Here is a 24,844-nt window from a genome sequence, read left to right on the forward strand (position 1 = left end):
GTGCGATTTGGAAATCTGAGGCTTGCTTTGCACAAACACTTAAAGCCCTTCAACTTAGACATCTTGTTTCTGTTAGCAAACTTTGTGATATTGAAAAGATCAGAAGGAAAATATTATTCCAGGCAGTGATCTTTTTTTTTTTTTTACTGAGGGAGAAGGTGCAGATGTAGGAATCTTTTGAGACAGGGTAGTTAAACTTGATGATTAAATGTCGTCCCCCCCCCCCCCCCCCCATCTTAAAACATGCCGGAGGGGAGTCTTTAAATAGCAGAGATTTCATCAAATAAATCAGGAGCAATATAGCAGAAACACTGATAATGGAGACAACCACATGATGTAGTTACATGGTGTAAAAATATCAGATTGTCATGGAGAGACAAGCAGATGGAGAGATGGCCACCCATGGCACTGCATGTCAGCAGTGTCAGGAAGAAATAATAAGGGGGCATGATTGAGATAAGGGTTGCGCTGCCCTCTGTTGGTGGACAATTTGTAAATCTGCAACCTTCGATCAACCAACTTGGAGAAGCTTACATTGTTTGTGAAATTTGCAGGAATGAATCTTTGTGAAACAGCCAAGCAAAGTAAAAACACATTTTAATTTAAATAAATGTATAAAACAAATCTGTGACAGCAGACTTCACACAGTGTGTAAACAAACAACGACAAACTGTTTTGACATTGCAGAACAAAAAACTGAAAAAACAAAACAGTTGAATTATTATATATTTATTGAACATGTTAAATATGATAGGGCTCTCCACGTCGGAACTCTAATCATATAGTATAAAAATTAAAAAAGTACAAATAACAAGGACAAAACATTGTAAACAACATTTAGAATAAGAGAACAAAACACATTTCCTCATGGCAGTCTTTCAACAATAAGGGTTTGTTCTTTCCCCCTCATAAATCAGGATTTTCTCAACAGACTTTATCTTGTAGTTGTAAAATTATGCCTCAAACTGAGACTAATCAGAAAGAGTCCCAACTATTGGGATGAGCGTAGTGTTTTCTCTTCTACCGTTAGGGTTTTTCTCTTTTCGTATATCCCAACACAAATGTTGTAAAAAATACATGTCCATATATTCATGAAGTACAAAATATTTAAACGTACAGATTAAATGTAACATAGTAAAAGTAGGCTGTTGAGCCTTTAACAGTAAAAATGGCCACAAGTCTTCAAGTTATACTGAAATGCAAAAATTAGGATTTACAAGTGGGCGATCTTACATATCCCATGCTGCCATAGAGCTGGATTGTGCTACACAAAATAAACATTCCTCATTAGATGAGGAAAGGACAGGGAGAATGGAGACCAGATATGGTGGTCCGATGGAAGTTGCTACATGTAAATGGTCAGTACATGTCCATTATGAAGTGCATGATATACTGACCCTAGAATAGGGAAATGGGGCGGGAGAAAAGTCCTTTGGAAAGCTGTGGTTGGGTGATTATCTCCTCATGCCCGTTTGAGCTTGTCAATGTGGAAGGTGAGTTTAAGGGCAGGGCCAAGCTTCAAACCCATGTATTTCATCATCATGTCGCTGCGCAGCAACAAGAGAGCTTTACCATCAATCTCCTAAGGAAAAGAGCGAGGGGGTTATTTTTGTTTGTTCGTGGCAGAGCTTTAAGTTGCATCTAAACTACTACACATAATCAGATGTTTAAAGTGTGAGCCTAGAATCTATTGGATTCTATTGGACAGAACACAAAGAAAAGACGGACAGAGAAATACAGTTATTTGAGGTACCAGACTGAATGCAAACATACATGTTTTCTGAAAAGGTCAGCATGTGGAGCCAGCACTGGGTCAATGTCTCTGATATACCGCATGACTTCCTCTACAGTCCACAGGTTTGGATCCTGACCGCTGGGTCTGGGGCTTTCTCGGAAACTGCCCGAGCCTGAGAGCAAAAGAACAAATCCAAATCCATAAAGACAATCTTTTGTAGGGTTCATCATCTGCCTTAACTCCAGAGGGCTTTGAAAGTTTTTAATGTTACTCATTAGTGTGTAAATGATATTTTTTACAACAGAATTGTCTTTAATCTGCTTGTCACTTACATCAAGATAAGACTAAAGCTGTTGCCGGCTTTTTTTGTTTTCTTGATGAAGTTTCGAGGAGTAGCGATACAAGCACGGATAAACAAGAACAGATAGCAGAACGTCGAAACAAAAACCAAACGCCCGGCACAGCGGAGGCCGAAGAGCTGTCCCTCGACGTGGATCCTCATCTGTTGTTTGGAAATACTTCGGATTCAGGGCAAGTGATGTTAACCAAGAACAATTCATATGCAAAGAGTGCCGTAGAGAAATAATCGTGATCTCAACACTGATCAAAAGTAATCATGATTATTATTTTGGCCATGGATTCACTATGATGGCTCGCTAGGTGAGAGTTCAGATCCGTTGTGCTACCGCTGTGATTAATCAATGCGTGACAGACTTTGGTCTAATGTTCCCTCCTTGTATAAATGATTTCAAGACATTAGATTTCACGATGCACCATAAACTGCGTGAGAGTTGATCATCCGATGTATTTTGTGTTCACCTTGTAAGCAATGATCAGCGTACATACAGATGTAATTGCATCTTTAATGGTAAAACAGGATTCAAGTTCATTTCGACTTTGACACCCGACAGCATACAGTTTTTTCCTAATTTTGTACACCGACACAAATGCAAGACTGTTCCCTGATTTGATCATGTAGAAATATCAAGACAACAGAAACGTGAAAGTACTGAAAAGTTAAAATGTAGACAGTTTGCCACAATCAGTGACTCTCCTACCGGTTGACTTGTTGTGATGCAGAAGTTTGGAGGGAGACCTGAGGCCAGATACCAGTCCAGGAGAGTTTGGGGAAAGGGGAATTTTCTTCAAGTGCTCTGGTGCTGCAACACTGTTCTCAACGAAGGACTCACCTGTGGACAAAGCAGATGCGTCACTGGGACAAAATAATCTTACAGATCATTTCAGAGTCACTATACAAGAAATGGGGCCGGCAGATGAAAAAAGGAAGAAAAATAAATCAGCCATAAAAGCTTTACGGCTCTAACACAGAGAACATTGCAGTGCTTTAAGTGTGTGGTACAACCTTCAGGAAAAGCACTAGGGTCTTTTGAGGGGAATATTACCCCGTTATAGAAATCTCTTCAAATATTCCATTAACTTAATTAAAATTTAAGGAAATTGAAAAATGATTAAATGATTAACCTCCTTCCACCAAAACATAATTCCACTTGCTCCTGAGCCATGAACTACCTCCTTTTATATGATTATTCAAACCTTTATTGGACAGTAATTTTCAAAATGAAATGTTTTACATAAAATGTGGTGCAGAGATGGGAACTGAGAGCCACTTATCGTGTAAATAAATACTACATGAATAAGCGGAATCCTTAACCGAATAACTACTTTGAAGTCAGTGCAAATCCTTTTCAGACACAAATAAATTAAAAAAAAAAAAAAAAAAAACATTCATCGGCTTTTTACAAAAATGTCTTTTCAGGACGAGCATACCATCAGTGGTGTGTCGTGGGATTTTTGCCAGTTTCTGCGAAAGAGGACTGCTGAAGTCTTGAAGGAAGCGCTTGGTGCCTCGGCCTGGGCCCGTGGTCAGGCTGTCTCCAAAATTCCTTCTCTCTAAAACAAGTACATGTGGAGGACAGAGCATCAGTTGATGCAGCCAGAGGGTATAGTACCACGTGAAGCAACATGAAAGAAGATGTGATTAAGATACAGATAAGTGGACCAGATGGTATTTTATAATCTTATAAAAGTCTGACATGCCGACTGAATCTGTGCGCATTCCCCCCAAAATTATACAACCATGGCAGGCAGCCAGGCCGACAGGAACTCCGGCCAGACCAGACAAAATTTATTTGCCAAAAACAACATCAAATAGAAGTCAGCGGCCTAATAAATTGGATTTGGTGGCATGTGTGCTCCACTGTTCAACGTAACAAAACAAACATTTTATTAAATCTTGGTACTTTATGGACACTTCTTTAACTTCAGCCCAGTGCGAGTCTGCTGTGTTGTTGTAATTCACAGTTACAGTGCACAGTGAAAATGAGTACACCCCTGTTGAAAAGTAACATTTTGAACAATATTTTAATAGACACACAAGTTATTCCCAAAACGTGCATAGAGTAAGTTTAATACAACATCTGTTCAGCTTACAACAGAAAAGAAAGGTCAATAATATAACTTAAATGACATATTTGTCCATTTTTGTGAAATTATGCTGGTGCAAAAGTGAGTACACCCCTATGTTAAACTCCCTGAGAATGGGCCGTGTTGGCCCGAAATGTCATGAAATGAAAAGGCATTAAAAGGGAGGTCATCGTTGTGCGCTTCATCCTTGCCTTACATTGAAATTTTACATTTTGAGTCTGCACCAGGCTAAAAGAGACGTGTGTGAGATTTGACTGAAATCCTATGGAGAGTATCATGATCTGCTTCAGTAGTCACAGTACATGTTGACAAGCATGTTTCTTTTGGTGAAATTCAGCTTCCTACTGTTGATGGCATCCATACAGCCCCAAACCATGTCACTCCCACTACTATGCTTGACTTTAAGCATGGGGCACTTTTCTTTGTACAAATCACTTTTTACCACCACACATGCTTGACACCATCGAAAGCAAATTTGTTTATTATTGACCTTTCTTTTCTGTTGTAAGCTGAACAGATGTTGTATTAAACTTACTCTATGCAACTTTTGGGAATAACTTGTGTGTGTATTAAAATATTGTTCAAAATGTTACTTTTCAACAGGGGTGTACTCATTTTCACTGTGCACTGTACATTAGTCTCTCCTCTCCTACGCTCCTGTAATATCTTTGCTGTGTGAGACAGTGCAGACTAAAGCTGGATTTATAGTTGATGCGTCGCTCACGGCGCAGCCGGCGTGTGACCTCAAAATGACATTTCTGACCTGGCGCGCCATGAAAGGCGGCGCAGCGCGTTGTCATGCACCAGTCGAAATTTGTAACTTAGCGCGCCCGGAGAACGACAAAACGGATGGACCAACTCGAAAACAGGCTGACGGTTGTGTCATGTAAAATACTTTGTGCAATTAGTTTTAAATAAATGATGTCGTTAGGAATTTGCTGTGGTTTCATTCACTGGTATTCACTGGAAGCGGCGTTGAGTATTAGCGCTATATAAAACCGATCTATTATTATTAACATTGTTGCATCCTGAAAGGTAACGATAATTCACAAGTGTGTCCATTGAAGCACACTATTTCATAACAAACTAACAAAGAAATGGTAAGACAATACACTTAAAGTCCTATAGCAATATTCTAAGTACCGGTACTATATCAGACTATAATGGTGAGAACACACCTATTGAAATTTCAACTTCTGCAGGCTCATCAGCTATTATGTAAGTAATCTTTCTCTTTCGTCGCATTTTCGCCGGCAAGGTTCTAAGCAGCAGTACCATTGATGACAGTGCTACAGGGGCATTGTTTTCTTCTCCACTTTCGTCGTTGTAGAGTAGTTAGCGGTAACCTTCACGTAGCAGCGACACCTCTGTGACGGAGAAAATTGCAACAACTGGCGCATCGACTCGCGCCACTATAAATGGTCATCTACACCGCTCGCGCGAGCCATCGCAGCAACCATGCTAGAGCCTTAAGATAGACCAAGAAGTTGGAAATAACTACCTGATTTGACATTGACTCATTACATACCGAGCATCTTACTTTTGACTACATGAAAAGTGCACACAAACTTTTTTTGGGTACGGATTTTTCTGTTTGTTTGTTTTTAAGGTCATTTGGAGTTTTATGTCTTAAAAGAATTTAATACAAAACATCAACAAAAGAACAATTCTACAGTAAAAAACAAACAAATTAACTTTGAATACGACTGCTACCTGGTGAATAGAAATTGTGTCACAGTTGCATATTGTCATTGTGCAGATGCACATGTGAACACACAATGAAAAAAGAACGGCTCTGACCTGTAGAGTACGAGTGACTGTCGTAGTTTAGACCTCCCGTGGCCACAGGCTGGCTGCCAAACAGAGGATCACAATGAAGATTGTGGCAGAGTTTTTCCAGGAAGCGGAGTACGTAAGTGACACTGCTGACTGTAGGGAGGGTCAGGGTGTGCTGCTGCTGGTCAAAAAAGGCTTAATGATACACACAGAAGAATTAAAAAAACGACAGTTAATCAGGTTCCCCTCCTTGGTCTTCAGTATCAAACGTCAAATTGCTAAATAATAATTTGCACATTTCCTTTCGAATTCGTTCGGTCTGCACCTGAAATGACTTCGCCTCCTTGTCCAGACTTGAGGCAGGCGAAGACTGTCGCCTGGTTGTGGGCAGAGTCCACACAAGCCTGAACACACTGCTGAAGCACTGAAGAGGCTCGGCCAGGACCAAAATGGTCTGGGAGCTGCTGGATGCGCCGTTGGTCCAGATGGGGTCCCACCTTGCCGTATTTGTTTAGATACACACAAACTTTAGGAGAGAAAAAACAAGTTGAGGAGGTTTTTGTGACCGATTCAATCCATTAAATCACCCATTTTCAACCTTTTGAGCGTTGTTTGCAAGTAATAATCCTATGAGCAGATAATCTTTATCATGCTTGCCAAGTTTCTTAGTAGCACGGTGCCTCCTGAGTGAACAGACAGATATCTCTGCTCTACCTTTCTATAAAGCTACTCACATTTTCTATGAATCCTGTTGAATAAAGCATTTAGTTGTGTACCTGTGGGAGCCTGAAGTGCAGAGTTGGGGATGGTGGCGTTGTCCAGGGGTACAGTGCTGGTGTCAGGTTCTGGGGTGCTGCTGGTGGGAGACGTGGGGACTGGATTAGGGACCACTCTGGGTTTTCTCTGTATAAAAACACACATATACAGATTCAACTACAGCCTTTGTGGTATTTAGTGTTAAATTACAGCCAGCAAATGCAGCCAGAAAAGTGACTCTTATGTTGCATTCTTTTCTTAAGCCCCATACACACACGTCGCTGCTATTTACTCGCTCAGCGAGTGAAGTCAATAGAATGTCTATGTGTTCACGCGAGGCGAGTAGGCGAGGATAGTACAAGCGAGTACAAGCGATGCGATGTGGGCGGATTCCGAGATGAACATATTTCAACTTCGAGCGACGCGAGTAAAGCGAGTAAAAGCGAGTAAAAGCGAGTAAAAGCGAGTAGCCAATTAAAATGCAGAATACAGATTATTGACAGGTGACGTTCCCCCAGTGTTCTCCAAACAGTGGCCACCCAACTTCTACACACCAAGTCAGCAAAAGCACCCAAGCGAGTGGCGAGTAGGCGAGTGAGCGAGTAGCGAGTAAATAGCAGCGACGTGTGTGTATGGGGCTTTAGTTTTGAACTAATGAAAAAAAAAAAATCCTTGTAATGAAATGTTACACCAGAAAATTAAATAAGGGACAAGTGAAAAATTCCAACAATAGTTTTAATTAACCTCCTGTTGGGACATTATTGGAGCCTGATGAGTGCAGCTACCTGCTTTGCCAACATCCAACTGGATGTTGCTAACATGTGTTGTGGACAATCATTTGTTTCTGTGAAATAGAAACCAGTTCAGTCTGCCTTACTTGAATAGTTTGGCCCATCAAAATAGTACTATTTTGTGAATTTTTACTTCTGACAAAACTAACAATTAAACTAATGTTCTTTTGCTATTTCAATTGGTCAGAAATTCAAATATGACAGTTGTCAGGCTAGCTCAGGTGCTGGCAGGTTTTACTCTCTGGCAAAGTCAACAAAAAAAAAAAACAGCTGCTAAAATGTCTTTTTGTTCTATGGAGGGTTATATATTTAACTATGTCCTGGACGGCTACCTTGCTTCCAGGCTTGGGCCCTCTTTTCTTTGGGATCTTGATGGGTTCCTCCTCCGTCTGCGCCTGCTGCAGAGCTATCCTCTGTGCCCAGTTGGCAGGCAGTCTTCCTCTGGTCCGCCCTGGTCCAGTAAACGGCCGTCCTGGGCCGGCCATGGCCTCCTCCAACCAGCCAGCTCTTTTTGCCCACCCCAGCTGCAAACAAAGCACAAGGGAGAGAAAGTCAAACGGGGCAACGGCTTCCTCCCCAATGTCCTGCAACATAAAATAGATAAAAAGTATTTACATGCAACCAAAAGTGGCGCTGTGGCACCACTTAACCTTGTGGAAATGTCATCCGGTTTACCTTCTCAGGTAAAGCTACAACACCTCTCCTAACTGCACGGCTGCTCAAGAAAAAGCTTTATCAGATGGAAACAATGAGGACGGTATACACAGGTCTGAAAGTGCAGTCAGTATTGTTTATGTTACATTTCTAACCTCAGGAAAAAACAGCTATCATCATCATCATCATCAGTTGCCTGAATTGCCAAGTTTGCATTTGAACATTTATTACTTGTTGGAATCTATTCTGGAGAAATTGAGCCACACCTTATCAGACCGTTTGGTTTTGGACAATATTAAAATGTTTTAGGTATCTAGCAGCTAACAGCTACTTATTGTTTGCACAGATGGGATACATAGGAGTAGTGGTGTGTGTGCTAAAATGATTAAAATCTTATCTGCAACCTCTAACTTTGGGTACTATAGGGAAAATATTTCCATCAACAGCTCGTGCATAACTGCCAAGTAGGTACCATGTTAGAACCCAGTCTCGATTCCCAGTCCTAGTTTTGAGATTTCTGTCTTTGAGATGTTGGCTATTTAAACATAACGGAGGTGAATGAAGTAAGTGATTTGAGCATGAAAAAACGTATCATCAGCAGCAAATCAAACACTTACTAGTTACTCAGTTCTGAGTCACTATCATTTAATCTCACAACGAACACCAAAAATCTCAGAGCTGGATGTCTCAAGAAACTGTCAGCATGGTTTGATACAAATAGATGAGGATGATCATCATAATTTTTGATATTTGGGGAAACTTGACTGTGTAATAAAGACAACAGTCTGAACTAGATAGCGTCTCTAAACCATCTAAACCCACCTTACTGCCAGGCTTAGGTCCTCGTTTCTTGGGGATCTTGATGGGCTCCAGGCTTTTGCCTGGCTGGATACTCTGTCCCAATGCGGAAGCCTTTTGACTCCAGGGCCCCGTCACTTTAGTTTTCCTGCGTCCTGGCTTGCGCCCTCTTTGACCTGGTGGTCTGCCCACCGTGGGGGTGGGATTCATGACTGGGCTCTCCACACTTCCGTCTGTCAGTGCAACAAGGCTTTTCGGCAGCACCACTAAATCGGCAAAGATTGACAGACACACAACGCAGTCTTAGATAATTATTCTTTTACCAGTATGTGTATTCCATCTGTAACATGGAACGCTTTATGTGCTTACAATCAAGATGAGAAACAGATATTTTCATTAAAAAAAATCCTAAATCTTTCCACCAAACACCTGCTCTGTAACACACACACACACGACACCCCCACACAGAATGACTCGTGCTCTACTATGAAAACATTCAAGGCCTTGTACTGTCTGCTCTTCTGCCCTTAACTGACTCAAGCTGCAGCCAACCAAAAAAACAAGCAGAGTCATTCACATATGTTACACTCACACTGCATTCCAAACACAAGGTTTCACCTACAGCTGTTTTCTAGAGATGTTCCGGATGCATATGCATGTGTCCACAGCATCCGATTCAAATTTCTTATGTAGATTTTACGCCCAGTCTCTGAGCCGAATCCCCTGAAGATCAGCAGGTGGGAAATGTAGCAGCTAATCTCCCAAAGCATTTACTGTGAGTGTTTGCGCTGAAAAGAGTAGGTTCTTCCAACTACTGTATTACTAGTGACCTGCATGCTGTTTTTCGCTTGATTGTCAATCGCATGGACATATTCACACGAATGTGGTATTGAACATGTGGTATATCAATTCCTGATGTGAACGTGAGGTAAAGAAAACAGCAATTTCCACAGCATAGCTTTTTGTATCTTTTCATACCTTCTGTACGCTCTATGCAGACGTTCCCCTGCACATAGTCTTTCACACATCTAGCTGTGAGAGTGCGCCGCCAGCAGAAAATCTCCCTTTGCAAAGTGAATGTGATACCAACATGCACTTGAGCAACTGAGGAAAATGTTTGTCCAAAGTGTCCACACGTTCTTCCAAACACTTCTGGAGTTCATGTGTGAAACAGCATCTTCTGTAAGCACAACTCCCCAATTCTGAATAGTTAGAAGATAAATTTACATAATATGCAGCATCACTTCCTTTGGTTTGTTTATTACAGAATAATCCAAACTGCTTACAACAGTCAAAGGTCAAACATTCAACACGGGTCTTCTCTTACAGAAGTTACACACTTACAACTCATCCCTCAAACAGGAAAGTTCTTCAAAGTGAAGCAGTGAACATGTAGAAAAAATTAAAATGAGGTTACATCAAGATGTGTATGCTGCAGTTGGACAGCTCACAAAGTCATTCTAAAACTTTCAGTGAACTTTAAAAGGAACTATTAACTTTTTTTTAATGAACTGAACATTCATTTTCTGAATGAAAAACAATTATAATTAAATAAATAGTTTTTTTAAAAAGACAAAAAAAAAAAGTGGCTGGTGATAAAAATCTGACGACAAAAACACCAACAGCGCAACTCAACAAGCATTCATCTGGCACATGATTATTCAGTGATGTCCACTGAGAATACAGAACGATGCTGCATTTGTTTGTGTGTGATGTACTGCATGCTGTTCCAATAACAGCATGAAGGGAGGTCAACACGCTTCATAATCTAAACTGCGTTTGACCAGTTTCTGATGGGCACCACTTTCAGAGATAATTAGACCACTTTTGTCTGGACCACAGATGTCAGCCCCACACAGCGCGAGCTGCCAACTGTCAGGCAGATACATTCAGAAGTCTCTTTGTGTCTCTCTTTATTTGAGAGTTGTAACCAACAGAATAAGAGCTTCCACGCGAGCGAGTGTGCCCACTCTTAGGAACATGCACTCCAAAGACATACTTGGGTCACTATGAATGTGATACATTTGTTTGACCAGTAATAAATAGATAAATCAGGCTTTTTTTTTTTTTAAAAAAAGTGATTTAAAAAAAAGTACTTGCCAATCTAGCTTAAAATCATAAATTTGCTTTTCACAAGCTGAGCTATCGATGCACAAAATTCTATTAAGACTGATTTTATCGAGGTGCTCAGAGTTGCCTTAAAACTCGAACGAATAAACCCAAACCATGTGAAAAGACAGATAAAGTACGAAGGGAAATATGTATCAATGTGATGGGTGCAATATATCTCGGCAGAAATGTTCTATTTAGAATCAACATCTAATACCTGCATAAACTGTGATCTACAACTACTAACGATAGAACAAAGAGCGCAGCTATCAAAGACGGATTTCTTTTGACTACGTTTAAGCCGCCGCTGGCCAGCGTGAGAATAAGAAATGTGCAAACACCTTCTTAGTCTGTAGATTAAACCCAAATATAGAAGTAAACTACAGACAGCTGTGCAGCAGACTTGAAATGTATCTCCAAAACTCCCTTCTAAGAACACTCACCCTTCATTTCTTGATGGGGAGCATTTCAGAAACCCCACAAACCACTGAGTGAACAAGCACATGGTAAAAGCATTAAGAGAGGGCATGATATAAGAGAGAGAGAGAGAGAGAGAGAGAGAGAGAGAGAGAGAGAGAGAGAGAGAGAGAGAGAGGATATGATAAACATAAAAACAACCAAGTAAACTGTGTACTTTCTAAAAGCCAGCACAACTGAGAGAGTGTGCATGCAAAAGTAACTGCACAGAAAAGTTAGAATATCTGACTTCAAATGCACCTGCAAGCCTTCTCACACTCTCTTACATGCAAGGAACAAGCCAACATAATTCGGCATTCACCCTGGTTCAACCCGAGACATATTTCTGAGGTGTAGTCACAATCATTTGCACAGGTATTGGCCCGGGGGGCTGTATTTATTAAATACTTTCAAAACAGGCACAGGAATCAATGCAAAGCTCAGTCTGCAGGCTACTGCTACTTTTCATGGGGGAGTTACACTGAGGCCAGGAGAAAAAAAAACACGACTTCTGATTGATTCTAAACAGAGTGGACGAATCCTTGAAAACATGCTTAAAGGTGTAAAGAGCTTCAGGTTACAATCAATTGTAGTTCTTGTAAATAGTCTAACGAATGCATAACAAGCAAATCCTTGTTTTTTTTCTCCTCTCTCCCTTGAGTGCACCGGGTTCATTGGGTTCACAAAGCCACCGCTGCCAGCTCCATATTACAGCAACAGAACGTCTCCAAAGCTTTGAATCTATCGCTCCATGACTGCATTTTGTAAATTCATTCATTCTACTCACCCTGCTGCTCAAAGAAAAGTAAAAAATGTGTGGTTGTCTGCTCAGCTGTCCTCAGATTCACCCTCTCCTCCTGCCCTGTCCTCTTCTCCCACTCTTCCTCTGCGTTGCTCCTCCTTTCCTTCTTTTTCCACCCTTCTCTGCTTCTCTCCTCCCACCATCCAGTGACAATGTAAACAGTCCACCTTTCACAGCAGACGCCTGTCTTTTCTCTTCTTTTCTACTGCCTCTCTAAATGTAATTCTTTCAAAGGTATCCGATCAGACTGTAGTCACCAGTGTGCCAAAGAGAGGCCTGTGGAGGGGCACCCAGGCTCGTTCCAACCACGTCATGGCCTTCTCTGCCAATTGGGTGAGAGCCAGACCTTCATAAAATACTAGCAAGCTACAAAGACATGTCCTGCCTCCTCATTTCCCTGCTTCCCTTCACTCCTTAACATTCTGTGGATTCTGCAGCTGAGGACAGTTGACCTTGTGGCGGATAACCCTTGTCCATTTCTTCCTTTAATGTATCCTGTTTAACAAATCGGTTTACTCTTGTTCCAAGTCATTCCTCTAGCTCATGGCTTATGCTTAAAAAAAAAAAAAAAAAAAAAAAAAAAAAAAAAAAAAAAAAAAAAAAAAAAAAAATCAACATAGCTCCGAATTTTAAATGTTACAGCTGTAATGGACCAGTGACTAAAAGTGACTTGTTGGCTAAATTGAATTGAATCTTGAATTATCTCAAACTTTCCTGACAAATGAAAGGAAGGACCACAGGCATGCTCAGTTAAAGGTTGGACAAACTAAATGGATGTATATGTGGAGAAACATTTTCATACACGCAGAGCTAAAAACAAAACTCTCAAATACCACAAAAAGGTAGGAATCAAAACCCATTCAAATATTTTCCACGTTTTAGGATACGGTAGGCATTAAATTCTACAACAACATTTCAGCACTTTGTAAAGGAAGTGGACTTTTGCAACAGCTCGCTGCTGTGTGTTTAGGCTCTCAGTGATGGGAGACGGTGGCTTATTACAGACCTTTTCAGTGTTTTGAAGTGTAATAAAGTCCTTGTGAGAAGCCGAACGTGGTGTGTGAAGGAGTTTTGCAGCTTTCCGACACGACTTATGAGGTGTGTGCTTAAAAGGAGGAGCTTAAAAGATAGATGGCAGAATGAAGGATGGTTGTATTTTCAAACTCTGCCGTGTGTTTGAGTGTTTGTGTTTTTCCTTCCCTTTTTCAAGATTTCCTCATACCTCATGTTACAGTTCAAAGATGACAACTTGTGCACAAGTAAACAACACATGGAAAATAAGTTTTGACTGAGATCTGGATTGTGAAGCAAGGTCGGCCTGATTGGTTCATCTGGAAAATGGTTGTAATGATTGACAACGATATATTTCTAACATGGGCTGTCTACAGGCTCCACTTTGGCAGAAAAGCACTGGCAGGCTGCCAAGTAGCAGTTCATCAAAAAAGTGCTCTAACACAGCTTTTCTTTTTTTAAATATGACAACAGAATCTCAACTACACATCTTCATTTTAACCACTTTTTTATAGTAAACCAGCAGTCCCCGTTTGACCATTTGTTTAATATCACTTTCCATCTAGACAATTATGTCACCAGCCACTTTCTAAGAAGTTCAGAAATTTTCAACTAAAAGCACTTGGAGCGGCCGCACAAAAAAAGGGCAGAGAGGTCTGAAAAAAAGACACTAAGTGCAGTGCTTTTCCTCAGGGCTGCCGCATACACTCTCTCCTCATTGGGAACGACTGACAAAAGATTGCTAGCAGTCAGATAAGAGAAAAAAAAACTAACAGGCCCTAACAGAGACATTTTAGATGTTTGCAGAGCTGTTTTACTAATTCAATTCCCTCCATCCATGCACAAAGCTTGCGTCGCACAAACAGAAAAATAATCTACACCACTGAGGTGTTACATTCGAAACAATGCCCCTGCGAAACCCCCCTGCCAACTGTTGAGGTCCACACCTTTGCTGCCAGGTGGCTGAAGGTTGTCTCCAGTGAGGGTGCACCAGCCAACTGGGAAGATGTCCCGCGAGTCATAGCGGCAGTAGTAATCAAAGGCTCCACGCCATCCGTCGAAGGTGACCAGCACCTCAACTCCACGCAGTGCCCCCACTGTAGCTGGGCAGATAAAGTGGGGATTTTTTCGGTCTACTGCCTCCAGCTTCATGCCTATCTGGAAGGAGTTCTGGTCTGGAGCGGGGGGCTCCTGCTGGGGAATATGGAGAGAGAAAAGGGGGTCAGGTATGTGCCTGAGAAAAAACATGGGGAAGCTTTGCCAAGTATACATCTTCTTAATGTACAATTTTATGGAAAAAATAAAATAAAATAAAGATTTTTAGGGATAAAAAAAGAGCAACTATGATTATCAAATTTGTTTGCATTTCTGTGCACGTTGAGCTTGAGAGCTTTGTACAGGTACCTTGTGAAAAATGCGAGAGGGTGCCATTTCAGCACCATTTAGTGTTTTCAGCAGGAACATGGGCCAGGAAGACGCATTGAGACGGAAACCTGAAGGAGGACAGTTTGAAGAAGGGTTGAATGATGACCAAACGGTTGCCGATATGGACAAATTGTGAAAATACAGACTTGTGCAGAAGGAATTTATCAATTAGTAATTCAGGTGAACATTAAGTGACATTTTGGTAATAAACTGTATTTTTTTTCAAGCAAAAAGTGTCTGCTTTTCTCTAGTATCAGTCTTTCAAATATAGATTTTGCTGCCTTTCTGTTTTTATGCAGATGAATGTGAAGATTTTTCAGGTTTGGACTATGGGTCACAAAACAAAACAATAAATATATCCTTTACTCTGACAAATAAGTAACTTTTTTCCCACTTTTGTTTGATAAAAGGACGCAGGATTTTTCTGCTAATTTATCATGAAAATAATCAGCAAATTCACCACTTCAATAACAGAGCTAATTATTTCAAACTAAAATAACTAAACTGCACAGATCTTTCTCCATGGAAGCTCAATACTGAAACGATCTCTGACACGTTGCCCTACTATTCTCTGCTGTCAGGTACTGATCTCTAGAGGACAAAATGAAGAAAAAGGAGAAGAACAAGAAAAAAAATTCCCACAGATAAAAAGCAGAAAAGGAACTGTAAAGTTAGTAAAGAGCTTAAAGAAATGTATTTACTTTACATGGAAGCCACGGGAAACGGTGATGTGTAACTGTGTTCTTACCCAGTGGGGGCTGTAGCATGCCTCCATTCTTTTCACAGTTGCCGATTGGCTGGATCTCTGAGGAATCCACCAGACGCCAGAAGTCATTTTTATTGTCAGACCCATCCAAGCGCAGCCGCAGCCGTGAGCCCGTCAGGCCCACCACTGTGGCGATGCAGGTGGACGTGGTGTTCCGCGGGTCCTGGGCCTCCAGCTTCATGCCTGCTTTGAACTCATTGACTGGAGGTGTCAGACTCTAGATGGTGATGATTGTCAAGTATTAGAAGAAAGGGACAAAAAAAAAAAAAAAAACATATCAGCAAAAAATAAAAGAAAACTGTAGTTAAATGATTAATGACATTCTGCATGGCCCACTGAATCTGCTCACCTGTTTGAAGCATGAAGCAGGAGCAGCGATAGAGCCTGTCTCTTTCAGGTATTTCTCCCAGCTGAAGTGCCCTGCAGAAGAACAAGAGCTGTTACAAAAGTGTGTTGAGAGGCATTTGTCCAGTAACAAATGGCGTGATAAATATACAAGCCTGGAAACATATTACATTGAAGAATATATGAGACTTAAATCACCACTTTGTTAAAGAAAAAAGCCAACAAAAGAGACACTGGCTTGAGTCAACATTTGAACAAAAGTGGGTTTTAATAATAAATGAAAAAGCTGAAGCAAATCCTTGAGTACTGTGTTCACTTTAAATGAGCCAAAACATAATTAAGAAATCACTGGCTGCTGTGGGTTATTTACCTTGGTACTGTGAGGGCACTCGGGAGGGCCGTCCACTTCGGGCATGCTTGATCCTTCGAGCATCTTTCCACTCTATAGCTGGAGGAGCCAAGAATTACACAACAGCCTCTAAACTGTGGGCAATTTTCCCACCATGCATTAAGTGTTATAATCACTGCTCAATGAGTCTTCGGGGATAGCCTTACTTGAAATATACTAAGAAACTGTGTAAGTACTTGAAAAAGAAAAAAAGCTAGTGGTTACTCATAGTTACCAAACTCTTACCTTTCTGTGGAACGGGTTTCCTCATGCTCCAACAATTCTGACCAACTAACAACACAAAGGTGGCCTCCACTCTGAAGACAAGACAACAAAAATAAACGGTTTTACAGCTGCATAAACTGAGCACCGAGGTATCAGAACAAGGCAGATTACGTGAGAAAGCAAATTTCTTTTTTATTAACCTCATCTTTCAGTCACTATCAACATATTTCAAAGACACAATTTATCCCCTTGCAGAGAAAACTAGAGTAAACTAGATCATGGCATATAAAAACAATGGGCCTCATGCAAGAACCGTTCGTACGCACAGATTTGTTCTTAAATCGTCCGTACGAGTGATGTAAGAGAATTTGCACATTCACCAATCTTTTCGTATTTTGTGTTTTCTTTCAGGTACGAACAGAATTTACGAGTGATCCAGAGCTGTCGTAGGAGTTTTGTAAAATAGTCCGCTGTTATTCAAATCAAGTTTGCTTGACTAATGGATTGTATATTTAATTACTTTGAAGAAAACATAAATAAATATACATTATACCCCATAATTATGCTGACATTATTTTGTTTGACTTAAATTGTGCACTAATTGAAGGTTCATTTGAATCTGTAACGGGAAGCGCAGCGGCTGTCTTGTTACTTTTGGATGCCTTAGTGCGTCAGGCTCTTGGAAGAGACCGTGTGGAGACAGACGAATGGCTGACATCGCGATTAAGATTCCCAAGGACTGTGCTGCTGCTAATATGCAGCTTGCTAGAGCCACAATTTCAGAGAAAAACACGCCGATCAAACCCAATTCCACCACACGCCCAGGTCCTCAGCACCCTTTGAGTTTTGGCCACTGGAACCTTTCAGAGGGAGATTGGAGACAGATCGGGGGTGTCCCAGTCTTCTGTGAGTCGTGCGCTCCCCTTGGTCATCAAAGCTCTCATCAGTTTATCACCCATGGTACATCAAATTCCCATACACCGCTGTCCAACAAGTACAAATTAATTAAGAGGGACTTTCATGCCGTGGCTGGACTGCCAATCATAATTGGAGCACGAGACGCATATACGCATCAAAACACCCGTGCTGTCGTGGAGCGCACTGAGCTGAAGGCCAGGTTGGTGTGTCTCGATACCTCGTTCATGGCGCAATATTGCCATGAACGAGGGTCTCCACCTGAACCAGCCCAGGCAGACCAGAAGGTGTGGTGCCAGAAGACCCCCCTCATGGACCACCCCATCAAAGTGCCATCATGATGAGGCAACAACTGATTGCACAGCTTTAGTTGCAGTCATCGAGTTCCTGCCCAGGACGAGACATTTTTTTTTAAGCCATTTTCATATCAAACCATTTATTTTTTCATTTCGGTGACATGGTATTAACAGCACTCGTAATTGCTTCCCATTTCTTCGCTTTAGCAGGTCCCGTAATTCCACTGCTGACACTGCTAAAAATGACAGATTTTCCTTTTTGGATCTCTGAAAGCAGAACTTTAATCTCAGAGCCCATAAAGTTGTTCTTTTTGCGCCTTGATGCCATTCTCATGACTCAACACTCAACACTTCCTGGTACAAGAGCGAGGAAGCACAGCCTAATATGGTATAATGTTGGGCGTGGAGTATGCAAATCTACTATCCTCGTGCACGTGAACTTAGATACGCACGGGTGGGATTCATCATTTACACAGGTCGTTTACGCACTTTTTCCGAAGTTAAGAGCGCGTGTTGAATCCGACGTGGCGTGTTCCTACGAGACCTTCTTACGAAAAAATTGAGAGAAATTTAGAATAAAAATACGAAAATGTTCTTGCATGAGGCCCATTGAATTTGAGGCAGTAGTTTTCAGAGGCAGTTTGCTTCAGCAAAAGTACTTCAAGAGCAATATCCCACAACTTCCCTCGTGACATATATAGATAACCCCCTAGAAGTGATAATGTCCAATATACATTTGGGTTTATAAGGTTTTGAGATAAAAATGAATTAATGATGAGGTCAGAATAATCATTCCCCCGTTAATTGTGCAAGCAACGTACAAGCATACTCCTGCACTGCAAAAATTGTCTTTAATTTATTGACCATCTTATATGAAAAAAAAAGTCACATGGTCTTGAAATCCCAAATAAATTAGACTTAATTTAAGGGATCTATTAGAAAAGTTATGCATAAGCTTCTAATCTTAATAATTCTACTTATAATAAAGGAATAATTAGATTTGCATTGAAAGAATTCATATCAATGAGAATTCAGGGGTATTCAAACCGAAAGGTACCTCACAAATGCTTGATTTGACAAAGAAAATAGAAACCTGTGCTTGTTATCTGAACTTTTGTCACATGTTAGCCAGGGAGTGATGAGTAGAAGATGAAGCACGTTCAACTAGAGACAAAAGATCATTTCAACGATGCACCGCATATGGATTTAATTTACTATTTCAAGTACATCAGGATGTATCAAAGCTCCTCTATTGGCTGACTGTGCGCATAGGCACATAAATGGAACTGGAAGGTCTCTTTGAAGATGATATAAAAAGCAGCACAATTAAGACGGTGCTAATGTAGCATAAATTTATCTCCTTACAAATTTAGTAAGCTCAATTTTTCTTCAGCTCAGAGTGTCATCATAGTCGTCGCATACATCCATGGCAAATTAATTTATTAGGCAAAGTAAATATCCCTTCTTGAACAGCAAAATTACATTATTCTTATCATGTGACAAGATTTCTTGCCGTCAATCAGTAGAGACAGAATTTAGAGAAGAGTAAGATGTTCCAGGCTCAGTGACCCCTGATACCCAAACTCCTGCCCACCAACAGAGAGGTCAGCAGGTCAAATATAAAGCAGATAAATACTTCAACAAGCCCATCATGTCAACATAGTCACCATTGAACGCCATTAAACTGAAAGTTTGGGAGCCAGTAACACAGAAAAATGACCTAATATTAGCAAAATCTGTAGAAAACGTCATGCCTGTTGTGTGTAAAGGTGAGGTTCACAAAACCCAGCGGCAGCAATTAAACATTTAAGAGATATTTGAATGTGTCGAGGAAAAACAATTCTCGCTTTGTCACAAAAAAGCTGAATGGACTAAGCTGGCGTTTAATATATTTGGGAAAGAGGAATGACAGAGAATCCACAGAGGCGCTTGTATTAGAAAATGTACTGTTCATATAAACATTCTTACCTTAAAACTTCATAACCGTTTGCAGCGTTTCTCCTCCACGGGTGAGTTCCCTTTCAATAGAAGTGCGCCTTTTTCCTACGCCAAGGGGGATGGCGTCCAAATTAAAGCGACCCGCTCCCTGTTTTCAAATCTGGGAAAGTGACAGGACGACTGGCGTTAGACCGCTCAGCAGGTACACCTTCCTCCTGTGGCTAATACACAGTAGTAAAACAAACCTCATGGTACTATCACTTGCCTGGCATATACACAGGACTCCATATTTCTATTTATTGACAAAGCATTGCAGCTGACGTTGCCGAAATTTCTTAAGCTCCATTCATAACACAAAGCCAACACATGGAGTCCCCCCTCCCCTTTCGCCCTCTTCTCAACTATATTTGCATGTGATATTTCTTTACTGGACAACAGCGCGCTAAGTGTGTTATCGCGGAGTATGAAGTGGATTAACGGCGTCTAAACATGTAAACATTACTCAATTAAATGCAACATGCACGCAGCCAGTGCATCCTTCATATCCAGCATGCTACGCTACACACATACACCAGACATGCCCACTTCACTAGATGCTAACTTAGCATGCTAGGTGGCTGTCTATCTCGTTGACCTGATATTAGCATTAGCTAAATGGGAGCGCAGCAGCACGCTGAGTTCAGCTAGTGGTTATCTGGGCTCAAGCTGAAGCCGAACCAAAAATGAGACGTTGCTCGGTATATCCGAGGACGTTTACCTTGCTTTGTGACGTGTGTATTTGTTTCTGATGTGGCTTTAGCGCTTGTCCGCCATTTTTTCAACACGATAAGGAGGGGTTGGGGAGGGGGTGTTTTGCCAACATTTCATGTTGGACAGTCAGTCAGGCGGGCACGCGAGGCTGAGGAATAAAAGAGAGGTGAAACGGTGACGACTAGCGGCAGACAGCAGTATTACAAGTCAAATAAAATATTTGTGTAAAGAAATAGTTTTTTTCTCTCTTCTAGTTTAACCCAAATGTCAACAAACATCTAATATCTCATCGATCTGTTGTTTTTACACTCTTTTACCAGTATAATACCATATAATATAGCATGTTATACTTAGCAGAATGTTCTGCAACTTAAATTTTAAGGTAGCTGCATATATCCAGTAACTCCTGTGTGGACTACCTGCCAAGTACCTTAAAAGGACCCGTGGTGCTAATGTAATGGTAACCGGTATTCAAGCCAAATAGTGATCTGATTTGTAGGTTATTCTACTTGTTCTTGTTTTTTGCATGAAATAAAATGATAAATGGAGAAACAGTTTACCTTTAAATAGCTATTTCAAAGCAGATCGGGTACATGCAAATCTTTATTCTTTGCCTTCTAGCACAGACAAATACAGTATCAGTATAGTTGCAATGAGCTAATACCAATAATAATAATAATAATATTAATTAATAAAAGAATATATATATGTATATATATATATATATATATATATATATATATATATATATAAAAAGAGAGAGAGAGAGAGAGATAAGGCTTGATTAAAAAATATACAGTCAAATAAATACAAAATATATCTAACAAACAGTCCATAAGGACATACATTTTAGGGAAAAGAGTAAGTGGAAAATGCAAAGAAAAAAAATGGAGAAATTAAAGTACAGTGAAGAAAGAATTAATATATAGATAAATTAATAATAAATGATGAGTTAAATGATGCAATAAATAAATGGGGTTATTAACACAAGGTGAATTTGATACATTTGAAAATCAGAGCAGGAACATTAAAAATCATTCCACCTTTAATGCAGTTATTATTCCCAAAATGGATTTTTATCAATCTTAGTAGAATGTATTAACAATTATGAATGTATTTATTGAGCCATTTATACATTTAAATATTCAATTTTGATTTTGACAGTTTCTGTCTTCCATAATCCCAAACATTCTTGCTCTACTCATAACCTGCCTACATGTTTCACAGTAACACTTGTCTCACAGACATTTATGTGAATAGTTCTCCTTATCTGTATAAAGACTACATATCTATTTGTCAGTACATTCAGTAGTGTCTGCAGTATTATAGATGATTATAGGTGTTGTTATTATTCTCTGCATGTATCCTCTTGTACATTTATACATAGCACTGTGTGGAAAAACAGCGAGACCAACTGGAAACAGTTCACACTAGGGTTTAATTCTAATGGTGTAAGTGGATTTCCGTGATAAGTTAAGCTCTTTTAATGTCCCTTTGTAAAGCATGAGATTGTTATGTTGGAAAATGTTGATGAACAAGTCAGTGATCTCAGTCTAAAACTATTTTCTAAATAACAGGTTTTCAAATACATTTATTCATTCAAAGATTTAGATATACCACATATGAGTCTCTAACAAAAAGTGCATCTAAACTTACCTTGCATTTCTATCTATATGACTTTCTTTCCAACAATTTCCACATACCGCACAGTGCTTAATTTCTCTGGATAAAACATCTGCAGAAAACATCATTTTTAGTCATTGTGTATTTCCCTTCTTTGAAGAAATAGTAAGCAGTCATTTAATCTTACATTGTTAATAAATATGATCTTTAATTGATTACAACTATCTTTATAATGAGAGCAGATTTTTCACAAATGCTGTTACTGCAGCAGTACAAAGAACTGCTCTAGTTTCATTTAAGCCATGCTCTACTTTGGGGTATAAAAATGTGGGGATTTGCCTTGAGCATGACATGAATAAAATTTGATTATCAATGCACACAGAGCTTAACTTTTTACCCACTATTTGTTCCAGTTAAGATTATCACTGTTATTAATAGAATTATGGCAAAATCTCAATGTTTTACCAATAGAGACATTTTCATTTTTCAAATTTAATAAAATCTGCATATTATCAGAGTTAGAAAAGAGGCAATAATCAGTAAAATACAGTGTTCTTCCAGTAGTGTTATCTATAAAGATATTCCAGAGAAATTGTGAAGGTGTGAAAATTAGAATTAGGGGCCATTTGGTAATATCATGCCAATTAGGTCAGGATAGCAACTGTAACCATGTGATTTGGAGAGACACCCAGCAGTTCAATTGTGTGTAATGGTCACCTGGCAGCACCGCTAATGCCCATTTCAGCCTACGCTGGGCAGGCCATGGCCTATTGGCCTCATGCACACCAGGCAATTATGTTTGGTTTCACACGGTGAAAAGGGTTAATTGGCAGCGCCCACATGCCTCCTTTGACCTGTTTCACGCTTGTCAGCCTTCATCGTATCAAAGGAAGCTCCATTCAGCCAGGCACCAATATTAAAACAAATACACACTTCAAGGCCGTGCACTGAAAATTGAACAGTTTCATAGCTGTGGAGAAATAAACACACATCAATATATGTTGATTCTCCATACACACACGCACTTACAGAAACACACTCATATAAAACACTGTACAACACTTAAAGATTTACTATGATTATGTACACATTCGCATGGACTCAGAGATTATGCAGATTGGATTTTGAATAAACTTGATCTTGTATCACTAGGGGTCAGTGTTGTCTTTTAGAAAGCAGGGTCTCATAATCTTCATTCATTCCCCCTCATTGTAATGCACGTGGGCTTCCCTTTGACCACACCACAGTATGTTTTTACCATTGTCTCAGGCACTCACCATCATACTCAACCTCTTGAACTTTTTCTCTGATTTTGCGTTTCACTTTGGACTTAAATTGTTTTCTCTGTGACCACATTCACATAGTTTCTTCTCTTAAATAGAAAAACTCGTAAAAAAAACTCAAAAACTCATCAAAATCCAAATTCTTCCTGTGTTTGTAGTAATTATAGACAAACCAAGTGTTGCAGAGCCATGCCCACTGTATATTGTGTGCACGTCTCATTGTCTGAGTCTCCATGTGGTTCTTGTTCCTTATTAAAAAAACAACCACTGAGCCACTGGCAGTCTATGAAAGTCCATTAGCCATTATACAAGCTAGTTTGACAAGCAAATAACAACAGTGACAATGTTTTCCATTCAACAGTCTGCTGTCCATAAACCTCACTTTCTTTAGGTTGAACAAATTGGATGCACATCATGTTTGCTGTGTGCGGCAAAATTTTGCAAAATACAAATTTTATGAAAAAAGAGTGAAGTGAGTCCTTTGGTTGTTAGAAATCTGCTTTGACAAGACAAAGTAACATTCACAGCCAAAGAAAACAAAAAGCTGGCATGGAAAGAATAAAATAAAGCAAAAAAACCAAAGTGCTGAAAATGAAAAGAGAATTATTAAGTGAACGTCAGTGTGATTCTCTATATCCATATGATAAAGACAATAATTTAATAAAGATAACGATGACAAAGTAAACAAGATAATCTGAATTTATCATCTATCAACTCTATCTGCCATTGAAAACATTAAAAAAGACAGACAATAATTTGATTCCACAGCCTCAGAACACATGGAAATCTTTTATACACCATATACCATTTGATTTGCAGATGCAATTACCTTCAACGGCTGTCATCAAAAGAAATTTCAGTTGTTAGCAGTGCTCCTCAGTTACATTTAATGCAAATGCACAATGTACTTGTACACGTGCAGCTTCAAGAAATTATTTGCCACCTTCTTTTGACAGCAGAATCAGTTTTTAGACTGTTTTGGAATGTCTTACTTTTGCTCTTTTCGTGTTATCACACTAAGCGAATTTGGCTCTCGTAGCTGGCAAATGTGTTCTTGGATTTCTAGACATGTTGCTGTAGGTGTCCAGTAGCCAATGGCATGGCTCCATCTCCGTGGTCTGTTTCTGCACATACAGATAGAGCGGCAAAGATCTTTTCCCACTGTGCCTTCTTGTCACTTTCAGCACTTTGGCACGCAACAACAAAGTCACCACTCTCACACATAAATGCCTAGACACACACACAAATATACACAGTGAGATACAGACTGTGTGTGTTCTCTCCCAACTGAGCCTCAGAGGACTCATGTCCCCGTCTCCTTCCACAGACGAGTGCACGCATTCACACACACACACACACACACACACAGCGTCCTGATACACACTTCCCATCTCCACTGGCATGCTGGGAGGGACATGCAAGAGAGATAGCAGGAGCATATGTTGGATAGACGTTAGTTGAGGGGGGATATTTCTCTTTGGATGTTGTCTTACAAGCTCTGACGGCATGGTGCAGAAAGAAGGCATTTTTCGTCCAATTTATTAATCCTTTTAGGCA

General features: G+C 40.1%; 1 protein-coding gene across 3 annotated transcripts; it reads right to left on the minus strand.

Annotated features, from left to right (window-relative positions):
- Window positions 1–713: 713 nt before the first annotated feature.
- Window positions 714–20,484, minus strand: LOC142380264 (polycomb protein SCMH1). 3 transcript variants are annotated; one of them, XM_075465983.1, is made up of 17 exons: window positions 20,389–20,484; window positions 19,662–19,791; window positions 16,504–16,574; window positions 16,240–16,317; window positions 15,874–15,944; window positions 15,507–15,741; window positions 14,738–14,826; window positions 14,281–14,524; window positions 8,980–9,221; window positions 7,836–8,027; window positions 6,733–6,859; window positions 6,282–6,482; window positions 5,981–6,151; window positions 3,524–3,646; window positions 2,794–2,925; window positions 1,774–1,907; window positions 714–1,582 (listed from the first exon to the last, which is right to left on the minus strand). In XM_075465983.1, the coding sequence occupies exons 3-17, from the start codon at window positions 16,526–16,528 to the stop codon at window positions 1,463–1,465; spliced, it is 2,184 nt and encodes a 727-aa protein (XP_075322098.1). In that variant the 5' UTR covers window positions 16,529–16,574; window positions 19,662–19,791; window positions 20,389–20,484; the 3' UTR covers window positions 714–1,462. The 3 variants fall into 3 exon arrangements, with proteins under 3 accessions (XP_075322098.1, XP_075322097.1, XP_075322099.1); XM_075465982.1 differs by having other exon boundaries at window positions 14,281–14,527; XM_075465984.1 differs by lacking the exons at window positions 714–1,582; window positions 1,774–1,907 and adding an exon at window positions 1,922–2,237 and having other exon boundaries at window positions 14,281–14,527.
- Between the last annotated feature and the right edge of the window lie 4,360 nt (window positions 20,485–24,844).

The sequence above is a fragment of the Odontesthes bonariensis genome, chromosome 5 (assembly GCF_027942865.1).
Source record: "Odontesthes bonariensis isolate fOdoBon6 chromosome 5, fOdoBon6.hap1, whole genome shotgun sequence".
Classification (NCBI taxonomy): domain Eukaryota; kingdom Metazoa; phylum Chordata; class Actinopteri; order Atheriniformes; family Atherinopsidae; genus Odontesthes; species Odontesthes bonariensis.

Bases quoted from the DNA above. Each gene is read 5' to 3' on its own strand.
- LOC142380264 (XM_075465982.1), bottom strand. From the start codon at position 16,528: ATGAGGAAACCCGTTCCACAGAAAG. The intron at 15,742-15,873 runs GTGAGCAGATTC...ATCACCATCTAG, and splicing joins CTGCTTCATGCTTCAAACAG to AGTCTGACACCTCCAGTCAA. The intron at 1,908-2,793 runs GTAGGAGAGTCA...TTTTGCTCTCAG, and splicing joins GCATCACAACAAGTCAACCG to GCTCGGGCAGTTTCCGAGAA.